Source organism: Puma concolor, chromosome B3 (genome assembly GCF_028749965.1).
Source record: "Puma concolor isolate L17-30 chromosome B3, mPumCon1.1.hap2, whole genome shotgun sequence".
In the NCBI taxonomy this organism is placed as follows: Eukaryota; Metazoa; Chordata; class Mammalia; order Carnivora; family Felidae; genus Puma; species Puma concolor.
In genome coordinates this window covers 44192102-44210727 of record NC_141672.1, presented here as the reverse complement: position 1 = coordinate 44210727, position 18626 = coordinate 44192102, and the positions used below count along the sequence as shown (strand labels likewise).

The 18626-nt window shown below is 35.9% G+C and overlaps 1 protein-coding gene across 1 annotated transcript in view; it reads right to left on the bottom strand.

The window, feature by feature from the left end:
• Positions 1 to 14081: 14081 nt before the first annotated feature.
• The window catches only part of EXOC5 (exocyst complex component 5), a 56689-nt gene continuing 52144 nt past the window's right edge, over positions 14082 to 18626 (bottom strand). The window contains exons 16-18 of the mRNA XM_025918964.2: positions 17386 to 17494; positions 16973 to 17188; positions 14082 to 16320 (exon numbers count right to left, since the gene is read on the bottom strand). Coding sequence (XP_025774749.1) covers positions 16132 to 16320; positions 16973 to 17188; positions 17386 to 17494 — 514 coding nt within the window. The 3' untranslated portion in view covers positions 14082 to 16131. The remainder of the gene's footprint in view (positions 16321 to 16972; positions 17189 to 17385; positions 17495 to 18626) is intronic.

Here is an 18626-nt window from a genome sequence, read left to right as displayed (position 1 = left end):
ATCACTTGTAAATACCAATGGCTAATATTATATTTTAAAAATCAAATCAGGATTACTATAATCTTACAGACTGCTTCTTTGCTCAAGAAATTAAATTACAAGGGAAAAACGTCATCTCCTGGTCATAGTCTTACACAGCAAGAAACATTTTAATTGTAAATGTGCCTTTTAGAGCCTTTAAATTTCAAAAAGATGATGAGGAGGACGGATCCTGTGTACTTACTAATCTGTAAATAGAGTACCAGGCCAGGAATCAATTCTGAAATGCGGCATCAATTGCACAGGCTTCCACTTAGTTTTAGTTGAATAAAAGCCCTACTAGATACGCAAATAACATCAAACTTGCCAGATTAAAGAGAGGCCCCTCGTACTCTAAATCATGATTGTCAATCATCACCCAGGATTAAGGGATGTATTTTAAAAACCTAAAAGCAAGCGCTTCCTTTTAACTTCTGCCTACTGCACATTTTGGATTATCGCCCAGAAATAGTATTACTTGAAACAAGACTGCCTCCCTCCTACCATCTATGAGAAGTGCATTGTTACCATCTGCTGTTGTCTATTTGGAATAAAACTCAGCAAGGCAGGCAGCTTAATGTGCAGAGCCCTTCAGCAGCCTGTGCTTGTGTTTAGAATGCAGCTTCACATTTAAATGGAGCTGATTTTCAGTGTAGTCAGTACTTTCTCAACACTCCTATCCTCCCCACCAGAAAGAAGCAAATTAGGCCAAGAACTAAGACTACCACAACATATTTACATTGTAAAGTGGAAACTTTAAACCCTGCAGTGACCAGTGAAGCTTTACTTGTAAACTCTCCAGGTTTATTCAGGTGAATAATTTTCCCATTTTGTATTTTCTCATTAGCCTCACCTGCTCCAGACATTCATATTGCTTTCACTGTTAGAAAATATTCTTTTAAAAGGCATGTGTGCTTAATGAATAACCACACCAAAGATGTAATCATCAAAGGTCTTAGATATATCTATCTATATCTATATCTATATCTATATCTATATCTATATCTATATCTACATATAATAGGGAAGATTTAAAAAGAATTGTAATAGGTCTAAAAAAACCAACAGATTCCGAGAATGTGTATGAAACAGAAGTGCAAATAATCTCTCTAAAAGAAATACACAAGACACTAATAGCAGTTTTCTTCAATTAGGGGTGGGGAAAGGCTGATAGAGGGGGAAAGACATTTATTTGTCTATATTTTTTTGTGCTTTTTATTTTTAATATGTCACTGTATTAAAAATTTTTTATTAATAGGTTATTTAAAATGGTGAGAAGACAAAATATATATACAGTTTCTTTAAATGTAAAACGAAGTCACATTCCAGGCCTAATCTTACAAAAAAAATAACCTTTTAATAAGATGATTAAAACAAAGTGTTAATTTATGAAAAGTTCAGCGCTCTATTAAATTGCCAACAAAACACTGAATTACAACCCAACAGGTTGCTTCATTGAATTCATTCATGTACTCCTGGCAAAGACATTCCAAATGTGAACTTAATTAATATTCCTTCTCCTGGTTTCCATAGTTTCTTTTTAAACATGAGTACCAGCAGAAACTGGCAGTAACTTTACCCATATTCTCAATAATAACCCCCTCTGGCTGTCAATATGTATGAAAAGGAAAAATTTTTTTCATACCCACAAGAGCCTCCATTTTCATGCCTTTTGTTTAAAAATAGGCTGGTAACAGTTCTTTCTCCCTCTTTCTTATTTTGTGTATGCAGTTTGACATACACAACTCTTACCCTGCCTGCGATTCACACAATGCTCAGCTGAAAAATGAAGGCTAAGAGTGGTGTTACCATTCTGGATCCAGACAACAGCCTCCCATCCTGCCTTCCCATGGCTGCAAATTGCGGTGGCCTGTGAAACTGGGGCCTGACAGTTAAGTGTCCTGATAGAAACCACTATCACGGCTTGACATTTATCTGGGTGCAGAAGAGGCTTTTGTTCCTATTCTCACTCCTGAATGAAGACTGCCTTGGCCACTGTAAACAAAGAAATATGAATTGGTAAGAAATTACACCTATACGAGTAGATGGCATATGTCCATTAAAGTGGTTCATTTGGACACAACTGATTCACTATACTCCACAATTTCTTAATGGCTAGGTATTCCCGTATAGCCCAAAGCAGAAAGAAGCATTCTCAGACCCGTCTTAGACCTCCTCCTCTCTGTGCCTCATCTTCTCTTGGATCCATGCTTGTCCTGGCTGGGCTGATTGCCTTCTGAGAATCCCAGTGTCTCCAGGAGTATGCTGCTGGGCTGGAGCAGTCTATGAGTACCTCTGTGTCCACTTAATTTTAGTCTAGAATATCTACCTCTTTCTGCCCTGATGCTATTTTTCAGATTTTGCTCTCATTTTACATCTGGCCACTCCATCTCTGTGTATTTGCATGTTCTATACTGCTGGTGAAGATACTGCTGCTGATTCAATACGTCTGTTGTGGTTTACAGTAAGACTTATAGCCCTATTGATCTGGGATGAGCTCCATTTCACCTGGTTGGCACACATCAAGCCTGGACCACACATCACATCAGCCCCTATGGTTCCTGCTTTTGCTGCTCTTTGCATTCAGCCCTCATTGGCCATTGGTGTCAGCGATGCATGTGTAGACCCCACCCAAAAGGCCATGGGGCCATTGACCTCTCTGGCTATTTCTCTTGGTCTTGCTGACAACCATGGCTATCCCAACAAGTAACCACAGAGCAGTCTGTTCTCATGGCCAATATAGACTTTGTCTTGTCCACGACTACTCTAACTTTCAGACTTACTGATCTCTCTGTTTTCCCCTGAAAGGGATTATTTATCTAACTCCAACAAGTTTGATAATAAACTCGCAAGCAAAGGACAACTAGGAATACAATGTGCCAGGAAACACGTTTCTAGTTGTATGTTTCTCCAAATATTTTCTCTCTTCTCCTATGATTATAAGTAAAAGGACAAAATACAGGAATTTTTTAAAAAGTTTATTTACTTAGGGGAGCCTGGGTGGCTCAGTCGGTTAAGCGGCCGACTTCAGCTCAGGTCATGATCTCGCGGTCTGTGAGTTCGAGCCCAGCATCGGGCTCTGTGCTGACAGCTCAGAGCCTGGAGCCTGCTTTGGATTCTGTGCCTCATTCTCTCTCTGTCCCTTCCCCACTTGTGCTCTGTCTCTCTCTCTGTCTCTCAAAAATAAATGTAAAAAAAAATTTTTTTTAAGTTTATTTACTTATTTAAATAATCTCTATTACCCAACATGGGGCTCAAACTTACAGCCCCTCGGTCAAGAGTTACAAGTGGCCCCAACTGAGCCAGTCAGGTGCCCCCAAATGCTGGATTTTAATACAAAAAAAGATGTGCCTTGCATTGAAACTGCTGTTCTCCCAGAAAAGTCCTGCGAATAAATTCCAATACAATTTAAATTAAATTAAAAAGAAATGTGCTGACCTTAAACAGAAAATACCTATGTAATATCACTGAAGGACATAAAACCAGATAGAAAATCATACCATCTTCTTGAATGGAAAGAGCTTAATATTTTAAAAATATCAATTGTCCCTAAATTAATATGCCTATGTACCACACTTTCAAGTAGAACCTCAACAGACAAAAATTGTGCATATCCCCTCTGCTTATACACATAACTCCCTTGTTCCATCAGACTTCACTTAAAGAACGTTAAGTTCAGGGGCACGTGGGTGGCCCATTGGGTTAAGTATCTGACTTCGGCTCAGGTCATGATCTTATGGTTCATGAGTTTGAGCCTCATGTGGGGCTCTGTGCTGACAGCTCCGGGCCTGGAGCCCGCTTCAGATTCTGTGTCTCCCTCTCTCTCTGCCTCTCCCCTGTTCATGCTCTTTCAAAACTAAATAAACATTAAACACACACACACACACACAGAAATTCAAATACAAAATTAAGACTTTCAGGATGTCATTAGAACGTCAAACCAAGTTCAGCCCCTTCTGAGCATGGGCCACGTGCAATTGCAGATTGCACTCATATGAAGCTGACCCTGCCATCCTGACGTCCATATTTAAAATGGAAATTCTTCCCTGCCAAGTTTTTTTCTCTATACTGTGATCAATTTTTTCCCCAAAGCACTCATCACCTTCTAATGTATTGTAGAATTTACTTATTTATTATAGTGATTGGCTTCTGCTGTTGGAATGTAAGCTCAACAATATTTGGGGTTTTGTCCACTGATGTATCCCATGTGCTTAGAACCCTGCATATAGTAGGCACTCGGTAAATAGTTATTGAGTTGAATGATAAATCCTCAGTGCTAATAGGGTCTCCATCCTAGACTAATAAAACTCTATGAGGTAGTTTGTGATGATTCCTCACTAGAAATGTGCTTTGGTAACTTGTGAACTTTGGGCACCCTTCCACAAAGAGCAAAGGAGACACTGGAACCTCTCCACTCACACACTTGTATTGCTGCTTATTTGCAGATTGGTTAATTGGGTAAAAGTATCCTTAAAATGGGCCCAAGTTGTCTTTACTGCCCATCTTTGAATCTGGACAAGGCTCTGGGTGTGGCCTAGCCCAATATTTAGGCAACATTATCAACAATGAATTTTTACCCTCTGGCTTTTTAAAATAAGAAAGGCAAGGCTCCTTCTCTAAACTCTTCATGTTGGTTTAGGTATTTCCAACCTCTGCTCATGCTATGTATGAAGGGCCATATGAATGTTCAATCTGCTGTGTATTGAAGTGTGAAAAATATGGATTTTTTTAAGGGTAAGAACAAGTTTTAAAAGTAACATCAATCAAAATCCATGGCTTTGACTATTAACAGAGTTGAGGTCAGAGCAGAATTGCTGGGAATTTTCACTTTTCCAATGTTTTGGTTCATTGGTTTTGTAAATGATCTAGCTTTTGGGGGTTGCTGGATAGTTTGGATTCCTGGTAGAAGGTAAATCCATTATAATCCGAGATGTACCCTTTGTTTGGGGAAAATTATCTAGGATAAACTCTTCACCAGTTGATCTTGAAGAAACCTCTGAAGTCATCAGAAATCTAAATCTGGATGTTATAATCTGAGGGACTGTTTTTCTAAGAAATGTGACATCGTAGAATCAACAGTATGGGCACCAATGTCTCACTATGTTTCATTCCTGCTCTACCTTCCCCTACCTGGGTAAATTTGCACTGGGTTTGCCTTGACCCTTTCATCTACGAAATTATGACAACAGCATCTATTCATGGAGTTTTTGTGTAGATTGAATGCAAACTCATTAAAATAACATTTGGTACAAAGTAATGCTCCATGAGTGTTAGCTATCATTAGTTCTGTTTAGCAACTGAACGTGGTTGGTGTTGGCTGTGCTGGGCTCCTGAAACATTGGAGAAATACTTCCCTATATGTAGATTTAGATAGAGGGTTCTCAGTGCTCCTGTGTGGCTATTTAAAATGAACTAACTTGGGCTTTGAGAAATCCACTCTACTGTAACTGACCTTCTACTCCCTCTCTCAATCATTTTAAAGCAGAAAAATGAAGGGGCCTTGGAATTAGCAGTGTGGGAGTGGGACAAAAAGAGCCTCTTCGGGTCTGGATTTGGAGCATGAAAGTTCTTGGAGAGTTTCTTGATGGGCGTTAAATTGGCCTCAACATCTGGGAGCCTGATAGAAACTCCACAGGGTCCCTGATATTGAATTTGGGGCTCATGAACCTGAGAAAAATCACTGCCAATGGCAAAGTAAATCACTTTTGGAGCTGTTCTTTGGTTATCCCCCAAGCATGCAGTAAAAGCTTTACTAACATAACTTTAGGTCTGGGGGGAATGCAAGGTGTTAAACTGGAATTGTTAGAATTTCAATATTTTTAAAAAATTGACCTTTTGTGGGCCAAGCCAGTAAAGCAGTGCCCTACACTATACATTTCTGGTTATACTACACTGTATATTTCTGTCATGTTTGGAGTACTTACAGTATATATACATCATTTTAGAAATGAGAAAAAGAGAAAAATTATTATATATACCTGTCTTAATCAATCTACAAAGGGATTACTATAGTAGGCCTATCTTTTGAGGTCAGATGACATTCATTATTGAACATGTAAGTGATCCAACCATAGGAGGCCATCTACATACTTCCCAATTTAAACTTTCTAAAGGATTGCCTTCAGTGGGGAGGAAGGGGGACAGGTGTCATTCCATTTAATTCTACCCAATATATCTATACACTAAAATGCTAAATATTTTTGTTTTGTTTTGTTTTGCCTAAAGTAAAAACCAAACTCAACAACTATACAACCATCAAATAATATATTATTCAAATTTCAAAAACATTCTCCTATGTTTCAAAGCCAATGGATTTTTTTTCCCTGCCACAACTTCTAGTATATCTGAAAAAATGCAGAAGATTGAAAACTTTGAATTTTTTATATGACCTTAACCAAGTTCTCCTGGTGCAAGAAGATATTCTTCTGGCATGCTTGGACTCTCCTCCACACCTACTTTTGCTAATGTATACAACATTGTACATTATTGTGTAAATTAACAATGTTTGCATTCACCAAGATAAGTAAGCTAAAAATCTTGTAATCATCTTTGATTCTCTTCCTTGCCCTCCACATCCAATAAGCAACAGTAAATAGGTTCTATTCGTTTAATCTTCCAAGTGTTTTCTGAATCCATCGCATCCTCTTCATTCCTGTGCTGCGCTGTTCAGGCTTTCCCCATCCAGACTAATGCAACAGCCTTGCTTCTGCTCTCTTCTCCCCTCTGAACCACTGCATGCATTCCTGTCATCCTTTTAGAGCTGTTCATGTCATTCACCTAATCATTAATGGTCGATTTTGTCATCTTCCTGATACAGCTAAACAATCAGCATAACATTTAAGATAAGCTAACCCTGACCCAAGTATTCCAACTTTACCTGCCTTTTGACAGACCACACACCCTGAGCTCTACTCACATAAGTCTTCCCATTCAGTGAATATACCAGTGACTCCCGCGCTAAACCCTTCCAAGTATGAGTCACTTTTACCTGGAATGCCCCTTCCCCTGCCCCGTTTCCTGAAATGTTCCTGCCTTTCAAAGTTCAATTGAAATGTTAACTTTCTTTTGCGAAACCTTTTTAGAAGAAATAAAGTGGTTAAGGCATTGGCTCTGGGAGCTTGTGGGTACAGTTTGAATTGTGACTCTATTACTTTTTAGATATATAACCTTGGTCAAGTTATTGAACTTCTCATTCCCTTTGTAAAATAGGGATAATAACACTTTTGCAGTGTGAGAATTAACTGAAATAACAAATGTACTTGTTCGCAAGCTGCTTGACTTAGTATTTAATAAATGGTCACTTTAGTAGCTTTAATGACCTGCCTCACCCCTACCGGCCCACAAACTTAATCACCAGCTCCTCTGAGCTCTTGCAGCACCTGGTCCCATGCTACTATTACAGTACTTATTACAGATGTAGTAAGTATGATTGGTTGCATACATTCTCACACTAGGCTAGATTCTTGAGAGGATCTTTTTAATTCCCTTTAACTTCTAATGCAGTACCTGGCAAAAAACAGAATTTCAATATTCATCCGATGAAGAATGAAGTGATCCCCCAACGGATTAGAAACCCCTTTAAAAGGCTTATAAAAATGGTGAGAATGAAAAATGATCACAAATGTTTCTCCCCACTTCACAACATTTGTAACAAGGTCACAGAATTAGTAAGCAACAAAGCCAAGATTCGTATCTGCTATTTGTCTGATCAAGAGCCTTAGCTCTTCATCACAATGGTATATGGTCATTGCGTGCTGGTAGCATTAGGGGAGGATTTGGCTCTTATACATTCATTCTCAGTTGGGCTCGGAGGTGACTTCTTGAGCTAATCTACTTCTGACATCACTATAAGCTCTTAATAGAATGCCTGCATCTTCCTATATTTAGAATTATAGAATTTTAGTAATCATAGAGACCTAACAAGGAAACTGAGAGTTGACTAATTTGTTCATGTAGACTCCCATTTCACATTAAGTTTATTGTAACATCTATTAAATTCATCCCAGATATCTGTTCTTTTCTCACATAAAGTCTATCTTACTTAAGTGTATTTTTATTTTGGCCTGTGAGATGACAATTGTATGATCATTTTCCCTCTGAATTTTACTAGTAAAAATACCCTATTGGTATTCAGTCATCAATGGTCAAATCTGCATTCGCAGTTTCTCTGATGTAATTAGCAACTACTCATAGTAGCAAAAGATACAGAAAAATATACGCATATGCATGCACTTCAAACTTAATTCCTTCAAAATGTTAAGTGCCATGTTTTGGAATAAACACTTTAACCTTTCTCGATTTGGCTTTACTAATTTGCTTACAGTAAAAGAAAACACACCAAAATATAATTGTTTCTGAGTGATGAAATTATGAGTAATTTTTATTTAGAATCTTTCCATGCTTTCTGTAGTAACCATTTTTCATTCCCCTTTATATGAAAGCCAAAACTCTGGTAACTGAATGGGGTAAGGAAGGCTTCCTCCTGACTAGGAGAAACCCAATATGGGGTGCTGGAGCTCAAGTGGAGAAGGGTGTCACATAGGAGAGTGTATGTGTATGTAAATTTAAAAAACTAATTATGTGCCTGTATATACACACATAAAGCCCCATAGCACTGTCCCCTGAGAAGCAGCAGTAACAATGACACCTCAGTCATGATAAGCACAGCTCACGCACAAATCATGGCTTCTAAATACCAATTCCCACCAAATGGTAGAGAAATAGCTGATTCTAAGGCTGGGGCAAAGGCAGTACAAGAAGTTTGGAAAACTTGTGTGCCTAAAAGTAAGAAAGTGCTTTAAAAATGATGGCAACATATCAAAAGGGCATAGGAGCCAATGTGAAAGGGCTCACGGTGCCCAAACATAGGACAATTTGAGATGCAAAATAAGTAACAGATTACAACCTATTGACTAGACAACCATGGGTGTGCCTGGATGGCTAAGATGGTTGAGCATCCAACTTCGGGTCAGATCGTGATCTTGCAGTTCAGGAGTTTGAGCTCCACATAGGGCTCACTGCTGTCAGCCTGTCAGCATAGAGCCTGCTTTCGATCCTCTGTTCCTCCCTCCCTCTCTGCCCCTCCCCTGCTCATGCTCTCTCAAAAGATAAATAAAACATTTAAAAAAGAAAAAAGAAAACCATGAATTCACACTGACCATTAATAAAGTGAAGATTTGATTAGGTGCAGGATATATACATAGCTTCAACTATTTTCCCAAAAAATATTTACAAAGAAAAACCCAGTAACTTTACAGTGGAAAAGCATGATAGGTAAGCAAGAGATCAAAATCAAAATGAACATCATCAGAAATGGGGCAAAATGAAATTGTGCACTATCTGACAGAATTGGTTCAGTAATATTCCTGCAAAAGAAATGCAACTAGTCGGGGCGCCTGGGTGGCGCAGTCGGTTAAGCGTCCGACTTCAGCCAGGTCACGATCTCGCGGTCCGTGAGTTCGAGCCCCGCGTCGGGCTCTGGGCTGATGGCTCAGAGCCTGGAGCCTGTTTCCGATTCTGTGTCTCCCTCTCTCTCTGCCCCTCCCCCGTTCATGCTCTGTCTCTCTCTGTCCCAAAAATAAATAAACGTTGAAAAAAAAAATTAAAAAAAAAAAAAAAAAAAGAAATGCAACTAGAATCTAATCACAAGGAAACAGATAAATCCAAATTTAGGGACATTTTACAAAATAATTGGCCTGTAATCTATGTAAGTCGAGGGTAGCAAAAGTCAAGGAAAGACAGAGGAACTGCTCCAGAGCCAAAGAAATGAGAGATTCTGCAACGTTAAGACAACGTGTGACTTTGAACTGGATCTTTATAAAACATCACTGGGCCAATTAGTGAAAATTGGGCAGGGTCTGAAGAAGTAATACACCAGTGCTAATTTCTGCTAATTTCCTTATTTTGATGGTTGTATTGTGGTTATATGGAAGAATTCTTTCTTTTTGTAAATGTAAAAGTACTGGAGGGTGATGGGGCACCATGACAGCAGCTTACTCTCAAAGCAGAAACATTTTATTTGTACAGTATTTACAACCTTTCTGTAAGTTTGAGATTGTTTCAAAATTTTCTTTAAAAAGCAGAATGCAGAGAACTAATCAATAGATCATTCTTAAAGAGCTGATAAAGTAATTCAATGAGATATAGAACTCCAAAAAACATAATTTTAATTATGATGAACTTTGTCCAATTCCTGTGTCTGCTGTGCACATACAGGTTCTTCAAAATGGTTTTAGTTTTGTCATTAATTGACCCAGAAATTTTTTTCACATGACTTTCAGAATCACGCGCACACACACACACACACACACACACACACACACACACATTCACTCACTCCTATTAGGATGGTGATAATGTTCGTAAGTGCTGTTCAGTAGAGAAAAACAATGTGAGTTCTATTTTTTTTTTTAAATCAAACAAAAATGTACGTATTACTATAAAAATAACTTCTCCCCCTTGTGGCAAAAAATGAAAATACATTTTACTGAAGAATCCTAATATAGAGGCACTTAGTATTACTCCTTCTAAAGTATTTTCACATAAACTCATGTGATCCTCTAAATAGCACACAACATTTGCAAACAATATACTTAGAGGTAGTTTCACAGTTCTCTTAGGTCAGCAGTGTCTAGATTCTGTGTGGATACTATTCTCTATAGCAAAAAGCTGCAGGTTTGATAAAACTGCCACAACAAAATACTACAGTTCAAAGGAACCAAATCTACCCACAGTATAAAGATTAATATGATAGGCAGATAAAAAGGGATGGTTTCACTTAAAGGCACCTGCCTATTTAAGATTACAGGGGCACCAAGAAGGCTTCCTACCTCTCAAAGTTTAATCCAAAAATTTTGAAAATCCACCATTTGAGATGAATTCCTCAGAGGTGGTTCCATCCAATCTGCAGACTTAGAGTATTAATACGAAGATACGTTGGAAGGGATTAGATATTTTCCTTCATTTAAGATTGCTAATAGTTAAAATAAAAGGAAGTCATTCATCTGAGCTATAAATAAATGAAACTTAACTTACTCATTCCAGATTCCTACACCTATTCTTAACCTTCCACACTTCTTCCAATTAAGTCACCAGTCACTGATAATTCTATGTTTTACTGACCTTCCAGTGATTATAAATTTAAGTGGTTTTTCAAAGTAAACTTAATTCCAGTTTCAGACTTTTAAATTAAAAGTGGCTCAGTTGGATACTGTTTCTTCAACATAGTAATATAAATATTAGTATCCTGGCTAAAATGAATTATTGACAATTTTAATACATGTTGCACAGTACATATTAATATAGAAAAATACATGTTATCAGCAGCATAATGTTGACCATGTTCTAATCCATTCCACCTGCTCAAATATTAGTGCAAATAATTATATATTTGTAATGCATCACTGATGTCTAGCACAAATCTATGCCTTCTGAATAAATGACTTTCCTCTGAGGTTGTTTGCTGTTTGGAGTATGATGTGATATATTCATATTTAAATTGGCTTTGTACGGTGAGGCAGACTGCAACCATCTAAAACACTCAAAAAATGAACAAGTATGGTTAATTACTTTTCTCTCCCACCACAAGTGATATTCATCTCAAGAACTGAAGTTTACTGTTATCACCCAAATATTAGTGTTAAAGTATACAGGGCCAAATATTCAAAAATATCAATCTTGTTAAAGCCCAGAGTTATCAGCCTAACTGCTCCAAATCATCAATTAAAATTCTTACACTCTAACATGTCAGGTTTCTCTCTCATATACACTTGAGAAACTCTTCAAATTTCTCTTTGGAAAGAGAAAGGACTGATCAGTGGTAAGAATAAAAGTTAAGAGTCTTAACTCTTAAAAGATTAAACATGCATGTTTCCCCCTATATTTTCACTCCAGCATTAGCCATTTAAAAACTACCAAATGCATTAAATAATTAACACAATTGGCAAACGTATGACATTAAAATAGTCTGTGTTTGAAGGCAGAAATACTGATTTGCCCATATTTTCCAAGGTAGAGTTGTGATTTACTCCTATGTTACAAAACACTTGGACTCTTTCTTCTGTAAAAGTTAAGCAGATATAGTACTGTAATTGTGTAAAATAATACTACAGAGAACTTTTTGAAAGATTTCTATTAATTACAAACTTAATATTAAATTAAAATTTCATGACCACTTATAAAATTTTAAAAACCAAATTTAAAAAGTATGACCACACATTGGGAACATTAAAAAACCCAACAGTAAATGAAATACTGATCCTGTGTATCAACTTCATAGCCTAAACACTACAGTGGGAACCAAACATTGAATGAGAAGGAAATTAGACTAAGGAAAACTAATGAGTCTATCAAAATAAAAGACCTATTTAATGTTACATAAGGAGAATAGTGCACAGAACATCAAGAGTGAGTGAGAAAGACTTAGGTTTCAATCTGAGCCTTTTATTACCTACAGACCTTTAGCAGGTCTACTTAATGTTTTTTGTGACTTAGATGTTTCATCTGTCAAATGGAGATAATACTACCCAACTCTTAAGGCTGTTTTGGAATCAAATGAGATCATGTATACAAATGGTTAGCATAGTGCATTGAATTTGAACCAATAAATGTAGCTATAATTATCTGTATTATGCATCAATATTTAAAAATTGTTGTTTTACTTTATGTAGAATTATTTACTCTAACAATATAAACTGGTCTTTTCCTCGAAAGCACATAACATATTTCCGGACCGAGTTTCTCAAGCGGAGAGAAGTACTACCGAATTGAGTATAGTTAAATTAACTGGATGAAAGTTTAAAGTGCTTTTGATATCAAATTCTCCAATAGAAATCAGGAGAATTCAGTACACTTCTAGAAAGTACCTCACACTTCTGAGTCAATGAATAGTATGTGGGTAATATGAAACCTACTTTTGTATTGATAAAAAAAAAGTTAAATCCCAGATTTGAGCGTTTTAAGTTAAAAACAAATTATGCACAGAGTGAACCTTGCTGACTCTCACATAACAGTTGTTCAAGCATGTTTTAGGCACTACCTTATAAACATGACCACCTTAAAAGGTTTTGTGGCATTTCAGGAACCAAAATCTCTTTATCTGGATACCTGTAAATATTCACCATCTTAGATGAGAAAAAGGCATTTTAAGGAAGCAGTACATTCTCCACTTTGAATCAATCTAATAATAAAATTATTTCACTGTAAGCCAGAAGGCTGATGTTCAGATAGTGAAAATTTAAAGTGAAAGAGGAAAGAAAATCATCTAAATATATCATAAGTTAATGTATTTAGCAGTTTTTTTAAAAAAGGAAGGTGCTAGGGACTTGCAACCATGGAGATGCTCAAAATGAGGCTAATACTTGTCTTGAAATAGTCAATGAGTCATGTGTCTAAAGATTCATTCAACTGTTATTTTATAATTCTTGATAAGGACTATTCATCTACTGTGGTAGACTGTCATTTTCAATACCATAACTTATAGAGGCTAAAACCTGTGTCCTGTATTTTAACTTTCTGTACCATATTACAAAAACATAATATACTTAAGTTTCAGAAAAATAATTTGCAGTGTTTTGGAGCATATTTTCCACTTCAAAACATTACATAGATATTGTCTGTTAGCTCCTGTAGAAATGCAGAAAACTGTAAGGATTCTCTTTAATCAAATGTTGTCTAATGTTACTAATATACAAAGTTCCATTATTGCTACTTAAAATTTTATCATGTGCATTTGAAAAACATCTTACTTATTGATCATCTTTTTTGAGTCATAAATTGTGGGCAAAATTTTATAGTGGCCATAAATATAAAAAATGTTTTAAAAATTGGAATAAAAAGAATGCAAGGAATGCACAGGGCTTTATAGAACAAAATTTTTTAAAGAAAGATAATCAGTTAAATTTCTAATCTTAGAAAAAAAAGTATTTTTCTTCTAAAAAAAAAAAAAGGAGGTGAGAAGACCTATAAAAAATAAGGAACATCTTAAAAACTTAAATAGCAATAATTTAGAAAATTAACTATGGATATCCTTAAGATGTAAAAAATGGAGTGAAATAAAAAAACAATTGCAGGGAATTTGTTTATTAAGCATTAATGTTAACACTTCTAAATTAAGTATTCACTTATGAGTTTTCTTTGTCACTGCCTTGGTCAATGGACATAATGGAAAATATTGCACAAAATTCAAGCATGGAAATAATAATTAACAAAATATTTAAGCAACATGTTTATGTTTTACATTTAAAAAAATTAATCCAAACAAAATAATTTGAAGCACTTCTCTGATTTGGAAGTCTTAAAATGTTCTCTCGTGTTTTATTTAAGATTTTGTTTTCTCTTTCTCTCTTTTTTTTTTTTTTTTTTTATACAAATTGACACTGTACAAAGAGTTCAAATGGCCAGTAAAACTACTGCTTTAAAATTGTTGGCTTTAAGTAACAGAGGTATAATTTGAATTCACATCAGAGCTTTCTAAAATGGCAATAGTACAAGCATATGACTTTCTCTAGTATCCAAAATCTGTTCTGGCTCTCCCCTTGGCTAGGGAATAGAAAACTAGACAGCTTTCTAAAGCTGCCACAATTTTCTAAAATGCTTTGATAAAAGTTGGCATACTTTGTTTCTTTTGCTTACCTTGATAACACTGGGCTAAACAGAAAATTAAGAAAATTCAGTCAATAGTAACTTAAACAGTAGGTAGTGCTGGATCTGGAAGTTTTGGTAAGATTGATGACTATTCAGAAACATAGTCTTAAAAGAAAAGTAGTTTGCCAAAATTAGGCCAAAAAGCCTACATTAAAGGAAAAAAATGCCAAGAATGAGCTGAATATTAAAGTTTATCTGTTCTTAGAAGATTGCGAACAACACAAAGGGAACTGAAATACTACACACAGATAAGAATGAATTCTTGCAGAGCAAGTTTAGAGAGATTGTAGAGTAAATAGCCTTGCTAAATTTCCACTTGACGTTTAAAATTTTATAAGTGATTTATTATGTCACCATATTAAGCCAATTCAGTTAACTCCATTCAAGAATTGCTTCAGAAATGCCTTGAAAAAGATAATGACAGAAACTATAGATCTGAAAAGCAATCAGTCTTCACAAAGCTTGTCTCCAGACTTAGAATATATAATGCTATCAATTACTGATTCCCCTTAAAATAGATTACCAGTGTTCAGCCATCCCATCTTATTCCAGTTTAGTATTAAGAAAGTAATCTTAAAGGGCTGCATTGTTGCTAAACACTGTCAATATTTCTCATATTCACCATTTAGACTATACCTCAACTTTACTTCCCTTATAATATTAAAATAATGAATAAATATGGTCCTTCAGTTAAGGTCCTCCACCTTACCTTAAGTGAAATATAAAATAAGGTAGACTTATTAATTCCTGCTAGCATTGGCTTAAAATCTGTTTATGAAATAAGAAATAGTAAACTTTAAGTTTTTTTACCCAGAAAGCAGATGTATTCTGATCCACTCCTAATATCTACATAAAACATTTCATCATATTAGTTCAGTTTATAACATTTTTCTTGGAATACTACTGTTGTACCTCAGGGAAAAATCCAATTAACCAACTACAGAAATTATGCTCAGTTGTTAACCTTTTGAAAGAGGCAAAAGTTCTCTAAGAAAACCTAAAATAACAATTGGTTAACAATTACCAAGTGCTGAAAAGGTCATTAAAAATTGGTAAATAATAAATGCAGTTTTGCTGTATTTTACCATCAATGCAAAATAGGATGGTGAAACTTCCCAATGGAATATGTCAAAGAACATGAACTGGAACAGTGATAACATCTCATTTGTTTTCTGACACCAGCATTTTCCAGGATGAAAAGAGTGACACGTAGTTTCACATAATTTGAAATTTAGAATTTGAAATTTGTTAAGTTCAAGAATGGAATTAAAATTTAACTTAAGGGGAAAAAAGCAAAATATGGCCGGGTAGTGTCCAAATTTCAAATAAAATCTCAAGGGTAAGTATGGCTGCTGTTTTTCCAAACAGTCATTTTTCCATAAAATGTTGGCTGTGTCATAAGAAATCTCCTGTGCTTTCAGTCAACCAAGACCTGCTGAAGTACAACATGTTTCCCTTGTAAATTCAACCTCAGCTGAAATGTCGAGCAAGGCGGGCAGATCTATAGTCAGCACGAAGTTGTACGAAGGAGTGAAGAATGTTTTTGTCCAGATTAGCAAGTTGTTCTCCTGAGCAGACTTGCTTTAAATTATCTGGGGCGACTACCAGAAGATTGCAAAGTGCATGCAGAGTATCAAAAAGCTGTAATACCAGTGGGATCTGAATTAAGGAAAAAAAAAACAACCAGCATTGAAACAAAACGATTTCTAGTTTTACAATTAGTTTTTAATCCTTCTCACTTATTTACTGTTATTCAGGAGTCACTAATGTGGGAGAGGTTCAATATATTAAAAAAATTTTAAAGCTTCAGAAAGTATTAAAACTCAAATATTTCAGACATTACAAAAACGTGGTATAATCTTTTTGAAAAGATATATAGTATGCCAGTTTTCTTCAATAGTTAACAATCATTTATACTTCTGTGGATTAGAATTAGTTATCATTAATTTAGCACTTTTCTTAAATAATTTAAACCTTAAGGAAAACTGATTTCAGAGAGATGTACATGAAGAAAGAACATATTTTCCTGATGTGTGATATATACAGCTTTAGTTATGAAAGTCAACAATGTCATTTGAATTGTGGAACTGAAATATGGCCTTGTCTAAAATAAAGCACAAAGCAAAAATGTGTTAATACTGAAAATATGATTGGAACAACACTTTTCCAGTTAGAAAATGTTAAATCTGTCTCGCTACAATATCAACAAGTTGTAAACTTTTCAGTAATGACAGTAAGTCAGCATGCATTCTTAACGGTCTGACTTATGTTCCTGAGCCTATTTACAAGCTTCAGATTTGTGAATACGTACCTTGAAGTCTTTGGCACACTTCCTATATTCAGCTACATCACAAATTGCTAACATGCCACCCATACAACTGTAGGAATATTGTTGAAGATGCTCATAAATAAGTCGATGAAAACGTACGCCAAGTTCCATCAAAACTGTATCCACATTCTTCCCATCCATGGAATTTTTAATCTTTTCCACTTGCTTTCTCACGTAAGCACAGACTTTAACACAGGCCTGTAAAATTTTTTCTACACTTATTACATAGAAATGGATATCAACTTAGATGAGGAGAAAATACATATAGTGTCTCACTGATTTCTAAGTATAAAAGAAAATAACTTAGAGCACAGTAAGATGCACCAATGAAAATGTTAATGAAATTATTAAGCAAAGCAGATATTCTTACTAGTATATTGAATCATTTTACTCACATTAGTATATTGAATCAAAACATTGTTTTCATCTTCTGGCTTAAAATCTGTTTTCTTTTGTTCTGCAGCCAAGATATGCTTCATCTGTCCAATCATACAATTTAACGTCCTAGAGAATTGAGAACACCATATATTTGATCCCTTTATTTAAAAATTTTTAAAAAATGTTTGTTTATTTTTGAGAGAGAGAGAGAAAGAGACAGTGTGAGCTGGAGAGGGGCAGAGAGAGAGGGAGACACAGAATCTGAAGCAGGCTCCGGGCTCTGAGCTGTCAGCACAGAGCTTGATGTGGGACTCGAACTCAAGAACTGTGAGCTCATGACCTGAGCCGAAGTCAGACACTTAACCAACTGAGCCACCCAGGAGCCCCTTGATCCTTTATTTTATATTCACTTTATATTATTTATACTAAACTGAAATTATTTAATTTCATAGCTCTGTAAAATTATTTACTGTTGGTAGACTTTAGATTTTAGAAAAAATAAATTCTAGGTCTTGCTATCAATGAACTCTGGTTTTATTTAGATTCCTGCTCTTGCCCAATACTTTATTTAAGGTAATATTAAAGATCTTATGGGGGCGCCTGGGTGGCGCAGTTGGTTAAGCGTCCAACTTCAGCCAGGTCACGATCTCGCGGTCCATGAGTTCGAGCCCCACGTCAGGCTCTGGGCTGATGGCTCAGAGCCTGGAGCCTGTTTCCAATTCTGTGTCTCCCTCTCTCTCTGCCCCTCCCCCGTTCATGCTCTGTCTCTCTCTGTCCCAAAAATAAATAAATGTTGAAAAAAAAAATTTAAAAAAAAAAAAAAAAGATCTTAGAAATCTGTCACTAACTTATTTCGTTAACAGTTATATACAGAGAATGGTTACAAGAGGGGAAGCTAGAGGGTTTAAGACGAATGGCCAACATTTGGAAGAAGACGTGAGAAGCATATGAGTTTACACTCTAAGGACAATCAGTAGGCTGAACAAGTGGTACTAAAGACCCAGTTGAGAAATGAGAGCATGGGTTTGTAGTGGTACCAATAACATTTGAGTTATGTGATATTCTCTAACAGCAATCAGTCACCCAGTTATGGTAATAAAAGAGACTGCACTGATCCAAAACTTAGGATCTGTAAGATAGTTATGGTTAATGGAAATATATTTTAGGGGAATTAGAAGGGACTAATTCAAGAGCTGGGTCAAGCAACCTAAGCATAATAATAAAGTAAAGCTAGGAAAAGGGTAATTGGCAAACGATT